This window comes from Nicotiana sylvestris, chromosome 9 (genome assembly GCF_000393655.2).
Source record: "Nicotiana sylvestris chromosome 9, ASM39365v2, whole genome shotgun sequence".
NCBI classification, from domain to species: Eukaryota; Viridiplantae; Streptophyta; class Magnoliopsida; order Solanales; family Solanaceae; genus Nicotiana; species Nicotiana sylvestris.
The window spans coordinates 18814095-18832408 of record NC_091065.1 but is presented as its reverse complement, the minus strand read 5'-3'; the positions used below and the strand labels follow the sequence as shown (position 1 = coordinate 18832408).

Genomic DNA, 18314 nt, shown 5'->3' with positions numbered 1-18314 from the left:
GATAATTAGTGTAAGAACTGCATTAATGGTATCCTTAAGTAACGTTAACAATTAATGAACTAGTGGTATCTTTATATAAGTAACGTTAGTGATTGATTAGCCGATACATTGATAATTATACACTAAATGGAAGTGTATTAATGATATTTGTGAGAAATGTTTGTGATTGTTTATCTTTAGCTTGATAATTAAAGTAAGTGAAAGTTTATTAGTGGTATCGTTAAGTAATATAAGTGTTATTCTGAAGTAACGCTAGTGATTCATTAGCCTATACATTGATAATTATATGCTATATTCGATATACTCTTTCTCTCTCTCTCTCTCTCTCTCTCTATATATATATATATATATATATATATATATATATATATATATATATATATACTATACACTTTACTAAAAAATAGTTGTTTACCGATGCAGCAGTACCGACGGACTTTTTTTCTGTCGCTTATATTATAGTAAGTGTATTAGTTGTAATTAGCTTATAGATTGACATTACACTAAGTATAAGTCCTTTAGTAGTATCTTTAAGTAATGTTAGGTTTGATTCGACCGTAAATTGATAATTTTATTACGTAGAATTGTATTAGTGACAACTAGCTTATATAAATTGATAATTACAATAAACATAAGTGGATTCGCCGATGATTTATTCTAAATTCGTAATTACACTACCTATATGTATAGTATGGGTAATTGGCTAATTGCAATAAAGTCTTGATTCTTGAACGTATGACTTAATATTGACTTGAGTAGAGAAAGAATAATCATTTGAGAGAAGGAAGAACTGTAATTTGAAATAAAATTTTGATCCATTGTTTATGTATGTTCCGTCTCACTGTTTCCCACATAGGAAATATGCTTAAGAACTTGCACAAGAGTATTAGCTAACTGATTTACCCAACTTGGAAAATATGCTTGACCACTTACAGTTGAGTGTTATGATGAGGACTATAAGGTCTTAATTGATTGATAGAATTAGAGCATTGCAAACAAATACGCTGTTTTTTAGCAACGATTGTGTTTCTTTTGATGGTTATTTAGTTATGCTGGGGGTTAATTACTTAGGTTCTTTTTTTAAATATTAATTGGTTGTAGATTGATGTACATGTTTGTGCTTTTACTCCTCTTTAAACTGTAGGAGTTTTGCTGAAAATTATTTTCTTTTTTCAAGTAATAAAATAAGGTCTGTTAGTGTAATTTGGATAGAATTTTCATTGAATGGATATGTAGTTTAGTAGTACTGTATTCTGTCAAATAAACAAATTCATATCTTACTACCCTTGTGTTAATAACAAATTCATATTTACTTTTTTCTTTCTCTGTTCTGCTTGTATTTGCTTAATTGTGTCGTTCACATACAAGTTGTGTTTCTTTATGTAGATGGATTATCGTACTTGGATGTATAATAGGAATTATCCTAATCGTCGGTTTTTGAGGGAGAAATTTATAGAAGGGGTTGAGGAATTTATTACGCATGCAATGTCACTTGAACCGTTTCTGATTGGAGGGTTGATTAGGTGTCCTTGTGTGAAGTGCAAGTGTTTGCATTATTTTGGACCAGAGGATGTTAAGACTCATCTTTATCAAAAAGGGTTTAAGGATAATTATTTTGTGTGGACTAGTCATGGAGAGATTGATGGTATCGATGGTGTATTCCATAATGTAGTTGGTCAAAATAGTAGGTTGGTGGGGAATAATGTTCAACATCCTAGATACCATGAAATGGTTGCGGATGCTCTAGGCATGCACTTCGATTTTGAAACCAACAAAAGTGTTGAACAACCTCCTAATGAAGAAGCAAAATATTTTTATGAACAGTTAAAGGTTGCTAGTCGTCCACTAAAACAAGGGAGTATGCACTCTCAGTTGTCTGTTGCGGTTAGATTATTAAGTATCAAATCAGATACCAATATTTCTCAAGCAGGAATGGATTCTTTCATTGGCCTTATGAGTGAACTAGTTGACCCAGATTTCAACATACCTGAAGATTTCTATAAGGCTAAAAGATTGGTTTCTAAGTTAGGACTCTCGTCTATGAGAATTGATTGTTGTGAAGATGGTTGCATGTTGTATTATAAGGGTGATGCAGATTTAGAAAGTTGTAAATTTTGTGAAAAACCTCGTTTTAAGCGGCTTTCCAGCGGGAAGAATGCTGCTGTGAAGTCGATGCATTACTTACCTCTTATTCCTAGATTAAAGAGGTTGTACGCATCGATGAGTTCCGCTCCTCATATGAGATGGCATTATGAAAATAGAAGGCCGCCCGGTGTTATGTGTCATCCTTCAGATGGGGAAGCTTGGAAGCATTTTGATAGGACGTACCCAGATTATGCTAGTGAACCGAGGAATGTTCGATTGGGTTTGTGTGTTGATGGTTTCACGCCATTTTCTGTTTCTGCAACACCATATTCATGCTGGCCAGTCTTTATTACTCCGTATAATCTTCCGCCTGAAATGTGTATGACTAGTCCATATATATTTCTAAATTGTGTTATTCCCGGTCCCCGCAATCCAAAGGGTTTGATTGATGTATATTTGCAACCTTTGATTGATGAGCTTAAACAGTTGTGGTATGATGGAGTTGAGACATATGATATATCAACTAAGCAAAATTTCAACTTGCGTGCTAACTTAATGTGGACCATTAATGATTTTCCTGCGTATGGAATGTTGTCTGGGTGGATGACTGCCGGAAAGTTAGCATGTCCTTACTGCATGGAAAATAGTAAAGCGTTCACTTTAAAACACGGCCGAAAGCAGTCATGGTTTGATTGTCATCGTCAGTTCTTGCCGGTTGATCATGAGTTCAGAAGGATGAAGAATGCATTCAAAAAGAATACAATTGAACATGATTTACCACCTCCAATTTATTCCGGTGAGGAAATTTGGGAGAGGGTTCAGAACTTCACTAAAGTTACCGAGGCCCCACCTTCTAGATTTCTTGGATATGGTGTTACTCATAACTGGACAAAAAAGAGCATATTTTGGGAGTTGCCATATTGGAAGGATAATATTCTCCGACATAATCTTGATGTCATGCATATTGAGAAGAACTATTTTGACAATTTGTTCAACACAGTGATGGATGATAAGAATAAGACAAAAGATAACCCGAAGACTAGACTGGACTTACAAGAATATTGCAGGCGACCTGAGTTACATTTGCAGTATGAGAACAATGGTTAGGTGTTCAAGCCCAAGGCCAGCTACACATTCACTTTGGAACAAAGACGACAGATTTGTGAGTGGGTTACAAACCTAAAAATGCCCGAGGCCTATGCATCGAACATGGGAAAACGTGCCAATATGGTTGATGGAAAGCTGACTCATATGAAAAGTCATGACTGTCATATATTCATGGAAACCTTAATCCCTATTGCATTTTGTGGATTGCCTGAAAATATATGGAAACCCATCACAGAGATAAGTTTGTTCTTCAAAGACTTATGTTCTACCATATTAAGGGAAGAAAACCTATTTCAAATGAATCAGAACATTCCTATTATCAGTAATAAGCTGGAGAGGATTTTTCCATGTGGTTTCTTCGATGTGATGGAACACCTGCCAATTCACCTTGTACACAAGGCGTGACTTGGAGGCCCGGTTCAATGCAGGTGGATGTATCCATTCGAGAGGTAATGATCAAACCTTTATTTATTCTTGTAATTTTCTTTAACGTTATCGTCTAATATGACAATGTACAGGACTATTGGCAAGTGTAAACGATTTGTTAAACAGAGGAATAGGATTGGAGGATCCATATGCGAAGCCTATCTTGCAAAGGAAACTGCCCATTTTTATTCTTACTACTTTGACAGTCATGTGCCATGTGCTAGAAATAGGCCCAATCGATACAATGTGGTAATTGAGATTGATCCATTATATCCACCAATGTCCATATTCAATCAACCAGGCCGAGGTTCTAAAGATCGAGCACAAAGGGGCCTAACTAGTATAGAGTACAAATCAACTTCAAATCATGTGTTACTAAATTGTCCAGAAGTTCAACCCTTTCTTAAGTAAGTGTTGACATAAGATTAGTTTACACGGACTACTATTTAATTTGGTTGATGCAACTAACAAATAATTTTCAACGTGTCACTCAGTGACTTCGTGAGTCAATTTGTCATGGTGTTGTATATTCTACATTTGAGGCATGGTTTAAAGAGTGTGTAAGTGCATCTTACATACTTTCTCACATGTTATTATACATACTTGTGAATATACTTGCTCACTTGTGATTTATTTAACGCTACATGTAGGTCAATAATCCAAACAACGGTGTTAATAAATTTTTGCAAGATATATCTTGGGGACCTGCACCTACGGTTACGACTATGTCTAAGTATTGTGTGAATGGTTACAAATTTCACACCGAGAAATGCTCCAAGTATAAAAAAAGCAATAACAGTGGGGTATGTGTCAAAGGTGGTGAAGACAACCAGGATGGGGAAAATGATTATTATGGTGTGATCAAAGAGATTCTAGAATTGTCATATTCAGGTTGGCCATATAAGAAGATCATACTTTTCCGATACAAGTGGTTTGACCCAACACCTAGAAGAGGTACAAATGTACACTCGCAGTACAACATAATTGAGGTTAATAAAAAGAAGGAGTATGATCGTTATGATCCTTTTATAATTGCAGAAAGAGTTAGGCAAGTGTACTATGCTCCATATCCATTGCGGAGGGATAAGGCTGATTGGTTGGTTGTAATAAAAACAAAGCCTATTGGTAGGGTGGAAGTTGAGAATGTACTAGATGTTGCTTACCAAAACGATACCTTAAGTGTTAACCAAATGGTAGATGATCAGTTAGAAAATTACTTGGAGTATCCTCAACACATATTAGAAGAAGTCGATATGGAGGAAATAACAATCATAGAAAATGAGGATGAAGAATCACCTAATGAAAATGAAATACGTGAAGAGGAAGGATTTTCAGACGAGGAAGGATACGTCGACGAAGACGACTAGCATGTCAGTTTTTTCAAGCGTTCTTAACTTATATAGATTTATATTCTCAATTCTAACATTTTCTTTAATTTATGCAGATGGTCGGTAGGGGTCGAGGTAGGTTTAGGAAGGATAAAAGGCCTACTGATTATGATAATGGTGCTACACCCTCGCTTCCTTCCACTCCACACTTTCATCCCTCTGCTGCCGATGGTCCGCATCAATCTTCTAGGCACAAATCTATTCCACCACATCCATCTACTCATTATACTACCCACCATTCGCCCGTCCAGCAATATTATCACAATTCTCCGCCACAGGGATATACCCCGCTTCCTCCTAATGATCCTACCAATAGTTACATAGGTGCATCGAGTCACCAGTCACAGGGCCATGTGATACGCCCGTCATCTACTCCATTTGATTCATCTCCAGCCGGATCGCATCCATCTAGATTTCAGACGGCCGGATCGCAGCAGTGGTCTGGATCGGAGCAGGGGTCTAGATCTGTGCAGGGATGTGGATCGGGGACGTCTTCAGGGACCCCATCTCCCTCTCCATAGGGTTCGTCTCCTAGCATTTCTAGACTCTGTCTTCGAGATAGTAGCACTGAGCCAGATGCACCCTCTTCTGTACATGCTTCAGATTCATCGGAGGATGATGATTCGGATGATGTGCGTTATGATCATTACCATAGGATAATCATCAGGCCTGAAGGCAACGGGTAAGATTTATTTATTACTTCTTTTTTTTTTTGCTGAATTATAATAGCTACTCTTATTTATTTAATGTAATTGCAATGTTGCAGGTTTATTCCTAATAATCATGTTACAAAGATAATCACTGATATACTTGTCTCGTTGTATTTAACACCCTATCCGACTTGGAGTGACTTTCCAGATAGTCTCGTGCAACAGATGTTCAACCAATTTAAGGTTTTAATACAATTCTTATCTATTTAAGTGTTATATTAACAATATTTTCATCTAACGTTACTTACTTTATTTGCAGACTAAGTGTTCCTGGGAGGACCAGTATAACCGTGAAATTTGTAAAAATTGGGAGTACAAATGCCGTAAGAGACTCTCTGATTCCTTCAGCACCGCTCGAAGGGTTAAAAAGAGGCCTTCATGGGTTCTACCGCATATATGGGTGGATTTGGAGAAGTATTGGACCACCGACAAATTCAAGAAGCAGAGTGAACAGGGAAAGAAGGCCCGAGCATCTGAAAAGGGTGGCTCCTTGCACTGTCTGGGTTCAAGGAGCATGGGGGATACGAGGAGACATCTGGTAATTTCTTAAAATATTTCAGTCTATTTTTATGGAACTATATTTATATATCTCCCAAAACTTTGGAATATCACGGCAAGTTGGCATTTCAAAAATACACACATAACATACAATACTTATACTAAATGGGGTTGTTTTTATTAACTACATAATTATATATTAACTGTAGAATTATGTGACTACCATATTTATATTAAATGAGGTTGTTTTTGTTCTGCTTCCTTGCTTAGAGAAATATATATATTGCCAAACAAATACAATACAATAACATATAAGTTTTATCTTCTACCAACAAAGAAACTTAGGTTATAATAATATTTGTTGTTTGGGCTGGCACTATATAACACACTCCTCATTTGAATTGTTGCTTAACACAAATTGGTAAGTGTTGGTTTCTTGACAGTACACTAAAAAGCATGAAATTTGTTTTAATTAGGTTTAAGATGTTGCTTTATCTATTATTAGATTTCTATTTAATGTATTTTTCATGTTTATAAGCGCTGATGTTCATGAAAAATCTCTCTTTCAATTTGAGAAGCCCTGGTTCCAAATTTGTTGAAGAATCATATTTTAATATGTTGTTTATTTTAAATGAGCAAATTCATGTTGATAGGAATTTGTATTCAACAGCACAAAAATCTAAAATCTTGAAGAAAATTATGAAGACCACAATTTTAGAAGGGGAAAGAACATAGTACTGGTTAACATACAACACAAACTAATTAGAGAATATTGGAACTAGAACACAACCTTGGAGTTGTATGGTCAAACATTATATAGACTAACCAGCTCTAGGCTATCAAAAACCAAAGTTTTTTTCAGTGAAGCTCAAGTGGACTCCATATAATCCCAGCTTCATGTTGTATTTTTTATTCTATGTTTCTCTCAAGAATCTAGTTACTTAAAAATTCCCATCTCTTAAATTGCACTCTGCTTTTACAACAAAATACGTGTATTGCTATAGTTTTCGTTAACATGTTTATTATATTTGTAGGGAAAAAAATTGGGGAGGAAGATGAGTCATGATGAGTTCTTCATGGAGACTCACATCCGGAAGAAGAAGGCACCGACAGATCCAACTAGATGGGTCGAGGACCGGGCAGAGACTACACATGTAAGTTTCATAACTACTATAAATGTTTCTAATATTATATAGTTAGTAATTTTCTATCTTCTAAATAAAGGGTCGCTACAAGATCAATTTGGAGGAGTACACTCAGAGCTTGCCACTAAATGAGCAAGGCGAGCGACCACCCATTTCAGACGAAGAAGAGAAGAGGATATGTTTGAGTACTGTCGGTGGTCCTAAAAAGGGGATAGCATACGACCTTTCAGATAAATCGTTTCGGCGCTACATGGATGGATTGCAAGGTATAGGGACTTCCGCCCAAGACGAGGCGATTGATAGTTCGGCTATATCGTCCATGGAAGAGAAGATTGCAAAGCTGACAGCAGAGCTTGAAGAGACCAAGGCTAGAGAAAAGAAGAATTTTGATACCCTTCAAGGTCAGCTAGAAAGGAGGGACAAACAATTTGATCTCCTTCAAGGTCAGCTGGCCAATCTTCTTGCTTGTGGTGCTTTCCCCATTCCCCGGTCTCCTCCTCCTTCCCCACCTGCCGGCGATGAAGGTCCTAAGACATTACATGAAGATGGTGCTACATAAAAAATTCATTGAATGTTGTGCATTGTTAAACAAAGTTGTGAACTTGTCAATATTTTGTTGTTGGTTATTTGAATGATGATTATATTGTTATTGAACACTTTAGTAGTTGTTGTTGTGGTTATTAGTTGTTGTGGTTGTGGTTATTAGTTGTTGGTTAATTGTTGTTGTTGGTGGCTATTAGTTATTTTATTGAGTTTTCATGGTTGAATGGCAGCAATGTAAGCTGGCATTATAGGATGTATGTTGGTTTAAATTGGCAAGGAGTGTAGCTTAAAAAGAGCCTTTTTCTGCCCAGTTTTTACCCAGAGTTCGGTCGGAAATTATTTTTTTTGCCCAGAAATTCGTAATTTCCGACCGAATTCGGTCGGAAATTATAAATTTATATTTATTTTTTAAATAAATTAACAATTTACAAATAATTATTTAATGAAATAATATTATTATTTTTTAAAAATTTCGACCGAATTCGGTCGGAAAACTAAAATTAAAAATAACTAAATAATAATATTTTCTAACTGATTTCGGTCGGAAAATAGAGTTTGACTGCCAGTCAGCGCATTGGATTTTATCGACCGATTTTGGTCGGAAATTTTCGACCAATATTTTCCGACCGATTTCGATCGGAAATTTGCGACCAATTGCGGTCGGTCTGCATTTGCGACCATTGTTTTTCCGTCCAATTAAAAACGGTCGAAATTTGGTCGGAAATATAATTTCCGACCGATTTCGGTCGGAAATTTCGGTCGGAAATCACCTGATTTTTGATAGTGATGTATTTTTCAAAAAAAATCCCAAATATATCTTGAAAAAATCTATGGCCAAACGGTCAGATTCCAAATTTCTTTTGGATGGCCTCTCATACTAGTATACCAACAGCTCAATATCTTTTTGATATAGGAATTACCAATAGCCCAACCTGTCAAGTATTTGGCTTGGAACCTTGAAAACATCAAACACCTTATGCTGAAATGTAAGGTGGCTATAGATTTCTGGAATAAAATGCATTATACTCCAAAAAACCTTGAGAACCAGTATCACCATATGGCTTGCTTCATGTGGGTGAAAGACAAGAGCAGCTCTAATCATAGTAAAGAGTGATCTCAGTTGGCAGGATGTTTTTCCATTTGGAGTATGGTACCTATGGTTAAATAGGAATAACAAAAACTTCAAGAATAATGATATTTCTTATTTGTGATACTTACTGAAAAGGGATAGAATATAAACATTCCCTTATAGTTATGACAGTTAGCCGTCAAAGTAGTAGATTATGTTAAATGAAAAGATCGGATAAGAGTACCTGAACTCTAAGGGAATTAGTATTTAAGTCTTGATGGATAGAATTATTCAATATCTGTATTGATGGGAGATAACAAATGCTTTGTGATAGGTGTACGCAAGTTGACACAAACAACACAATTTAACAAAAAGTAACCTAGGTGCTAGCAACCTCACTTACAACTTACAAGCCATAAAATTTGTTATTCATGACACGAGACATATTTCACTAGAGATAAGACTGAATTTTGCTAGCCTATGACTACAAGTATTATTCTTCCTATCAATAACTATAACGAAAAATCAGACTGCTTTAGGTGATTTATTTTCATATGTTCAAACTTTGATAGACATAGTTATCCGATGCCTTACTGGTAGAAAATAGTATGTGCCCCGTAAAATTAGAGTCAGTTAGAAATTTTTACATACCTATACACTATTGGAAACTTTATTACCCTCCCTACTCAAATTTTATTTTAATTACATCCTATATACAAATTTACCAATTATACACATTAGGAATTAAATGAGTATCCCTTTATATTAGGAATCAATTATTTCACATCCTTATTCTCTCTCTCTCTCTCTCTCTCTCTATATATATATATATATATATATATATAATATCTCCGTCTTTCTCTATCTCTCAATCCCTAATCCCAGTAATGTAGAGCAAAGGAAAAGAGAACAGCAATTCCACCATTGACAGTCATTAAAAAGTTTTGAAGCTTTAAATTCGAATTTGGGTTTTCAAAAAATATTATTTGTTTGAATTGGGTGTTGTTGCAAATAATTGGAAAATTCTCTCTACGTCTCTCTCTATCTCTCAATCCCTAATTCCACTAATATAAAGCAAAGGAAAAGAGAGCAGCAATTCCACCGTTGACAGCCATTAAAAAGCTTTGAAGCTTTGAATTCCAATTTGGGTTTTTAAAAAATCATTATTTGTTTGAATTGGGTATTGTTGTAAACAATTGGGAATATAGTTTGGAGTTTATATCTCAATTTTGAGGGTGTTTTGGTGAAGATTAGACTTGATTTTGGCTGAGTTTCAGATTGAAACTTGAAGAAGAAGACATGACATACATTATACTTACGAAATTGTAGTAAAATTATAAAAGAATTTATTCTGTTGTTTATATATATATATATATATATATATATATATATTATTTAACTATTGTATGAAAGTTGAACAATATTGTATAAAAATTGTATGATATTGTAGTTGTATATAATTGAGTATAAATAATGTATGAAAATTGTTGATAAGTTGTATAATATATAATTTGTTATATGAAATTTGTTTTTACTATGTATAAATCAGATACAAAATATACAAAAGATGTATTGTATAAAATTTGTATAAAAATTGTATTTACGTGATATGATATTATAGTTGTATATAGATGAATAAAAATAATATATGAAAATTATAGATAAGTTGTATAGTATATGCTCCAAGTGAAGTGGATAGAGGAAGTACGTTAGAATTTAGAGGGATTAAAAAAAAATGGTGTAACAAGTAACACGGCATAACATTAAATTCATTCTAGCAAACACGTGTACTAGGATAGAAACTACGCTTTATTTTTATTAATAAATTAATAGAAAAAGACAATCCTTTTGGACAGTCGTAACTGCTCTTTATAGATTCATTGTAACCTATAAACTAGCAGTTCGTTTTCTCTTCATTAGATATTTGGGAAGATATAGTTTGTGATATTTACGACAAAGTGCACACAGAGCGTGAGAGCAGTAATTTGGATTTTGCGGCCTATAATTTATTGGCGTCGATGGTGAAAGCAATGTGTAATAGTTGAGCCTCTACACTTCAAAGAGAAAGAGGATTTAACACTAATCATGGCTTAAAATAGGTAATATACAACTAGAAGGAGTCTTATTGAAAAAGGAGTGGAGAGAAAATAGGAAAAAGATGTAATTAAATCCCCTAATTTAAGACACTAATAATGGATTGCATATAATTTGTAAGTAATCTTTATTTATGGGGGTAATATACAAATTATAATAATTTTGGTAAATAAGTTTTAACTATTGTATAGGAATGAAAAAATCGGGAGAAATTCAAAAATAGCCAGATTTACAACTGATCGTTCAAAAATAGTCCAGTTTCAAAAGTAATCGAAATTTAGCCACTTTTCATGTAAAGATAAATCTGAGCGAAAACACTGTTCAAAACCCGGAAAATACGCCAGTATAATATACTGGAGTTTGGAGCACCGGTGCTCCAGTCTCCAGTATATTATACTGGAGTCAGCAAGTATACCGGTCCAACATAATTTGCTGGAGTTCATATACATGTGCACCGAACTCCAGTATATTATGCTAGACCGGTTTCTGTTGCGGCAAAATAGTGGCTATTTTTCATTAACTTCGTAAACGCTGGCTATTTTTGAATGATCAATCCGAAAACTGGTTATACCGTGCTATTTTTACGAAAAAATCCCAATACGTGCAATTGGGCTAGCAGCCTCACTTACAAGTTATATTTAAATTTGTTTAAGCTTCAGTTTTTTAAACTGTCAATATACAAAACTTAAATCCTGTACTGAAAATCAACACATTCTATTTATAACCACAGAATGGGTAAAAGCTCCAAATATAGTAAAAAGAAGTTTCGAGGTTATGTAAGAATGCGAACCAGTGGAGAGAATTCATAGGCATTATTCACCTGATATAATAATGCCTTTCAATGAATGTTTGACCAAATTTGGACCTACCAAATGCTTCTATTTTAAATAATTCTTTTAATTATTACATGCTTTGAACTCTATGTGTATAGTACCATTAATATACCAATGCTCTTTGGACGTACACAATTTCAACTTAACATAAGCTCGGTTGCAACTTTTACATTTTAAATTGTTGCTTATAATAGTTTAGCTCTTACTGATATGGTTAAAAAGTCAAAATAATATGTTTAAAAGGAACATGTGCTCAAAAATGGTTGGAAATCTTAAGTGATTATAAATTAAATGTTTTAAAATCAATTCAGACGTTTTACACTCATCAAGTGTAATATATGTTCTGATAAACATGAAAAAGCAACCAATATAATATATACTATTAGTTAATTTTTCATAAGCGAAAGGCTCATTTTGGTAGCTTGGTGTCGGTGCCTTTCTACGGAATTTTAAATTAATTTCGTCTAGATAAACTTTTTTATATATATATATATTGTCGGTCTCAAGCCCGAATAAAGAAAGATTGTAATATGTAGATAGCTAGTGTAGAACTTAACTTTCCGTGATGAATCCTTACAATATGACAATTTTCAATTAATTGAAAATATTGGTTCAGAGTTGCCACCCCCAACATCGTTGCCACCACTTCGAGCCTTAGATCTCGACCTACCATTCCTCCCACCTTGTCCATCTCGTCTCATACAGTGTTTGTCTAAATTATATATTTTTAAAAAATATTTTCTGCTATCTAACCAAACACAAAAAATAAGTAAGAAAACTACTTATTTTGAAGGAAAACATATTTATTCCTACCAAACACACCCTTTAAATTTGACATTTTGACTCCAAAACGTAAAAGGCGGAGCACAATTTTGACAAATCAGCCCATTAAGTTTACCTATATATAGCTCATACCCCACCCCTTAAATCTCAAAACATTCTATTTTGAGAGAAACAAATACAGAATTTGCATGCATATATTTCTTCTTTCTATCTTTAGATCTTATAAACTTTCTATATTAATCTCTTATTATTGTCAATTAAAATGGCAGATTCACCACCATCATTACCGACAACAAGAAAAATTCCATTTCCACCACCAACATTGAAGATAAGGGTAAATAGCCCTTCAATGTCAGAGTTAAAGAAAAGTCTTTTTTCACCTAATTCATTGAGGTCTCCAACAATTAGGACACCAACATTCAAGACTCAAAAATCCATGTTGTTGGCTTATGCTTTCACTTTCTTATTTGTTACATGTGCTATCTTTTTTGTCTTTAATAATCCTTCTATCAATCATTCTTTCAAGAAAGTTCTCAATAAGAGATCGCAGTTCTCCACATTTTTCTCACACTATTTTTCCTCAAATAATTACACCTCTAATCAAAACTCAACTGTTTACTCTCTCCCATTTAACAGAAAAACAAATGGGGTTTTTGGCAAACTGAATGATTCTAATTCTGTTTCTCATCAAAATGGATTTTCAATATCTCCTAGCCAAATGAATGACTCTGAAAATGGTGAAAAGGGTTTACAGAATTCAATGAAAAATGAAGAGGAAGAGAAAAAAAGGGTGAATTTGTCACCATATTCTGTGAGAAATGACACATCAACTGAAAATCAAAAGAATGAGCCTTGGTGGGAAGTATTGAGTCATTGTGATGTTTTTGATGGGAAATGGGTGAAAGATGATGCTAACCCTTTGTATGAACCTGGTTCTTGTCCTTTTATAGATGAGCCATTTGATTGTTATAGAAATGGAAGGCCGGATAATGGGTATGAGAAATTTAGATGGCAGCCTAAGCACTGCAACATTCCAAGGTAATAAGCTACTTTTAATGATGTTGGTCTTTTTATAGCATATATATGCATTACTAGGCTTGAAGGAGAGGCACAACGGTAAAAGTTGTAGCCATATGGTCTGTAGGTCATAGGTTTAAGTCGCGGAAACAGAATGCAAGGTAAGACTGCGTAAAATAGACCAAATGTGGTCCGACCCTTCTGGACCCACGCATAGTGGAAGCTTAATACACTGGGTTGCCCTTGGTTTATGCATCTATGGGCTCGAAGCAGAGCCTTGGCTTAAAGGTTCTGCCTTGGTTTAAGTCTGCATTGATTTAAGCTGTGGAAATAGTCTCTAGTAGAAATGCAAGATAAAACTGCGTACGATAAACCTAATGTCGTTCGACCCTTTTCGGACCCTGCTCATAGAAAGAGATTAGTCATTCGGTTGCCCCTATTTTTTTATAATGTAAAGCTTGAAGGGGAGACTTGGTGCAAGGTAAAAGTTGCGGCCATGCGACTAGGAGGTCACATGTTTAAAGAGTGAAAACCTATTATGGTCTGGACCTTTTCAGACCCAGTATATAGTTGGAGCTAAATGCTTCAGCCTATCTGGACCCACATATACTGGAAGCTTAGTACATTGCGCTACCCTTAGTTTATGCATTTATGGGCTAGAAGCGGAGCCTTGGCTTAAAGGTTCTACCTTGGTTTAAGCCGAGGAAACAGTTTCTAGCATAAATCAAGATAAGACTTTGATCTAATGTTGTTCGACCCTTTTTGGACCTTGCTCGTAGGAAAAGCTTAGTTCATTGGGCCGCCCCTATTTTTTGATGCATTGTTAAGCTTGAAGGAGAGACTTGGTGCAAGGTAAATGTTACGACCACGTGATTAGGAGGTGACAGGTTTAAGAAGTGGAAACCTAATGTGCTTTGGCCCTTTTCAGACTCGGCGTATTATAGGAGCTTAATGCACCGACCTTCCTTTTTATGCAATTGCTTGGCTTAATTCTGAGAATGTTCATTTTGTGAAATAGTATTACTTTACTTTTTCAGGTTGAATGCCAAAGAAATGTTGGAACTTTTGAGAGGAAAGCGATTAGTCTATGTTGGTGACTCTCTGAACAGGAATATGTGGGAATCGATGGTTTGTCTACTAAGAAATTCTGTTGAAGACAAGAGCAGAGTTTTTGAGGTATCTGGAAGAGAAGATTTCAAGAAAGAGGGTGCTTATTCTTTTATATTCGCGGTATGTATCTTCGTTTCACTTGTCTTTTTCATCTACATTAATGTCAGATTATTCAACAAAATGTTGTTGCATCTTAGTAAAAGGAGGTGAAAGGACTGGAGGAGGAGAGTATAGGAGGTTAAGGAGTTATCTGTTCTAGTTGGTGCATCTGCATTGCTGTGAAGCAAAAAGTTTTGGATATTAACAGTCCAAGCAGAACTTTTAAGATGAAGATAATGTGGTGCAGCTAAATTGCTGGATTGAGAAAGTAAAAGGGCAGCCGGGTTTACGAAGCATCCCGCATTTGATCAGGGAAGGGCCGCACCCCAAGAGGGTGTGATGTAGGCAACCTAACTACCCTGCTGCAAGATCAGTGGCTGATTCAACAGTTCGAACCCGTGACCTATAGGTCGCACGGAGACAACTTTACCGTTGCTCCAAACCTCCCCTTCCAAATGGTGCAATGATATGTACAAAATATGAAATGCTCTTGCATTATATGTCCAAAGTTTTCCCTGGTCTTTGTTGTTTCACTATAAAGTTGACAAGGGTTTTGAAAAAGGAAAATGAAATGCTACATAGTTAGTAACCAATTTAGTTTCATTAATTCCTTGAAACAATCTGCTGATCCATTGTTGAATGTTTGTGCAGGACTATAATTTTTCAGTGGAGTTTGTACGTTCGACGTTTCTGGTTCAAGAATGGGAAATGCCAGATGGAAATGGATCAACTAAAGAAACACTCAGATTAGATCTGGTAGAAAGGTCATGTGACAAATACAAAGGAGCTGATATCCTTGTCTTTAACACAGGGCACTGGTGGACTCATGAGAAAACATCTGAAGGGTATATATCTCCGTCCGTTTCTACATTCGATCATGTTTTTCTGCATCTTTTTTGGCAGAATGAAATAGATCAGGATGCTTATTTGGATTTTCATTCTTGAAAGCTAATTTACTATGTCTGGACAAACTTTTAGGAAGGGTTACTATCAAGAAGGTAGTCACGTTTATGGTGAATTAAACGTTGTTGAGGCGTTTCGCAAGGCAATGACAACATGGGCAAGATGGATTGAGACCAATGTAGATCCTCTGAAGACCGACGTTTTCTTTAGAGGCTATTCAGTCTCTCATTTCAGGTAACTCAAATATGTCACTATTTTACATTCTATTACTCTTAATAACAACAACAAACCCAGTGGATTCCCATAAGTTGGGTATGAGGAGGGTAGGATGTACGCATATGTTACCCCTACCCTGGGAGGGCAGGGAGGTTGTTTCCATTAGACTCTCAGCCTTCTAGTACTCTTAATAACGTTCAAGAAAAGCCCCCAAGGTGTTGGTTCACTAGTAATGGTGCAACGGGTGATGTGTGGATTAGACACACGTCACGAGTTGGCACAAACGAACCAAAAGCCTAATATTTAGAAAATAATAGAGGGACAGACTTTTATCCACCAAATCGTGCACCAACTGACCCTCGCAGATTTCTCAGGTATCAAAACATTCAAGGAAAAATATTACAAAAGTGATTAAGTTTTCTTTTGCTGTTTGTATTTTTTTTGGCAGTGGAGGTGAGTGGTATGCTGGTGGAAAATGTGATAGTGATACGGAGCCACTTCAGGATGAGAAAGATTTGTCACCTTCTCTGTATCCTTCAATAATGGGAATGTTAGAGGATGTGCTAAGGTGGATGAAGACACCAGTATACTATTTGAATGTTACCATAATGTCAGATTTCCGCAAGGATGGACATCCATCGATATACAGGAAGCCAAATATGACTGACGAGGAGAGGAGGACGACGATAAGGTACCAAGATTGCAGCCATTGGTGCCTTCCTGGTGTACCGGACACTTGGAATGAGTTACTATATGCTCAACTATTGATGAAACATTATCAGAAACAACACAAACAACAACAGCAGCAGATTGGTTCTTAGGCAAATATAGCTTATAGTATTGTATAGATATGATATTGTGGGACGAAATATGTCTCGGTTAGTTGTAGTTCTTCCCTGATTGGAAATCAGGGGCTGCAACGTGACATCGATTGGCACAACACGTCTCTGTTAGTTGTAGCTTTTCCTTATGAGAAGCTAGAGACGATTGCCATTAGCTACAGATAGTTCAATATAGAACTACTTGTACAACAATGTAGTTGCAAGTTGCTATTACTTAAAAAGCAGTCTGGTGCATAAAGCATCCCTCGTTCATGCAGGGCAAGTTGCTATTACTTTACTGTGCTATAATATGAGGTAAAAGTAAATACACATCCTTTTGACGATTGTCCTATTGATCGAACAAATACTTCGAATGTGCATCTTCATCTGAACTAAATTGAGGCTCTATCTTTTCAACATTCAATCATAGTTTCATACCAATTTTGTTTCCTTGAACAAGCGAGTTCCTTTTGGTACTACTTGTAGGGATGAATGTTATCGAAATCTACATAATTCGTCCAGCTTCTGTAATATTCTTCTATTTCAGATATCAGTTTTCAAATTTTATGTTCTTGATCCATCTTGGCTTTGTATGTCTAATCTCCTATTGTAGTGTTGAAATAATTGTATAATACTCCTATGTAGCTTCTGTTACTTTTCACTTGGTGATTCAACATTTTAGGTAGCTAATTAATGACAGATAAGTGAAAAAGAGAATGCTATGAAATAATATTTATTTATTTTGACTATCCACTAAGTAGAATCCAATTAAGTAATCCATCTAAGGCTTTCAGAACCAGTTCTGATTCATGAACGTGCATGCATGCAAGAGCTTGCATATTCAATATGATCTGATTAATTAAGTGATTAATCACCATTGCCTTAATCATGTAATATAACTAAAACTAGGGGTGTACATAAGTGGGTTGGTTCGGATTTTGCAATTACCAAACCAAACCAATTGTGTCGGGTTATTAAATCTAGAGACCAAACCAAACCAATAAAACTCGGGTTTTTCAATCTCGGTTTTTCTCGGGTTTTCAGATTATTCGGTTTTTTCAGGTTTTTTTTCCGGGTAAAATCTTCGTAGCACAAAGCATATAACTTGTGCTCAAAATATTTCTTTAATCCTAGTAAGATACAACTATATAAGGTATTTTCCAAAAGAATAATACAAAATATGAGATATGTCATGGCATTATCCTAAAATATTCAACAATAAAGACAATAAAATATGTAATATAAATATTGTATACGGTCAAATCAAGGAGCCCAATTTCGAAGTCTTAAATTGGGCTATGAGTCCGAGTCCGGGCGACTCGAAGTGGGGGTCGGGCCCGGCTGAAAACACACACCTCGAGGGAGCAAATCGAAGGCCTGACACGACCTACATCGAGGGAGTTCCATTTCGATGACATTCAAGAAAGAGCGGGAATTTCTTAAAGGCATAAATATCTAAGGATAAGA

The 18314-nt window shown here is 35.5% G+C and overlaps 3 protein-coding genes across 3 annotated transcripts; all 3 read left to right on the top strand.

The window, feature by feature from the left end:
- Positions 1-1386: 1386 nt before the first annotated feature.
- Positions 1387-3192, top strand: LOC138877298 (uncharacterized). Its single transcript, XM_070156896.1, has one exon. It carries the CDS (start codon positions 1387-1389, stop codon positions 3190-3192), a length of 1806 nt encoding a protein of 601 aa, XP_070012997.1.
- Positions 3193-5811: 2619 nt separating this feature from the next.
- Positions 5812-8076, top strand: LOC104249346 (uncharacterized). The gene is made up of 4 exons (XM_070156538.1): positions 5812-5899; positions 5976-6254; positions 7249-7368; positions 7439-8076. The coding sequence occupies exons 1-4, from the start codon at positions 5882-5884 to the stop codon at positions 7916-7918; spliced, it is 897 nt and encodes a 298-aa protein (XP_070012639.1). The 5' UTR covers positions 5812-5881; the 3' UTR covers positions 7919-8076.
- A 4783-nt stretch (positions 8077-12859) lies between these two features.
- Positions 12860-17364, top strand: LOC104232021 (protein trichome birefringence-like 4). The gene is made up of 5 exons (XM_009785115.2): positions 12860-13719; positions 14736-14928; positions 15559-15752; positions 15886-16044; positions 16475-17364. Exons 1-5 carry the CDS (start codon positions 12944-12946, stop codon positions 16845-16847), a joined length of 1695 nt encoding a protein of 564 aa, XP_009783417.1. The 5' UTR covers positions 12860-12943; the 3' UTR covers positions 16848-17364.
- The last annotated feature ends 950 nt before the right edge of the window (positions 17365-18314 follow it).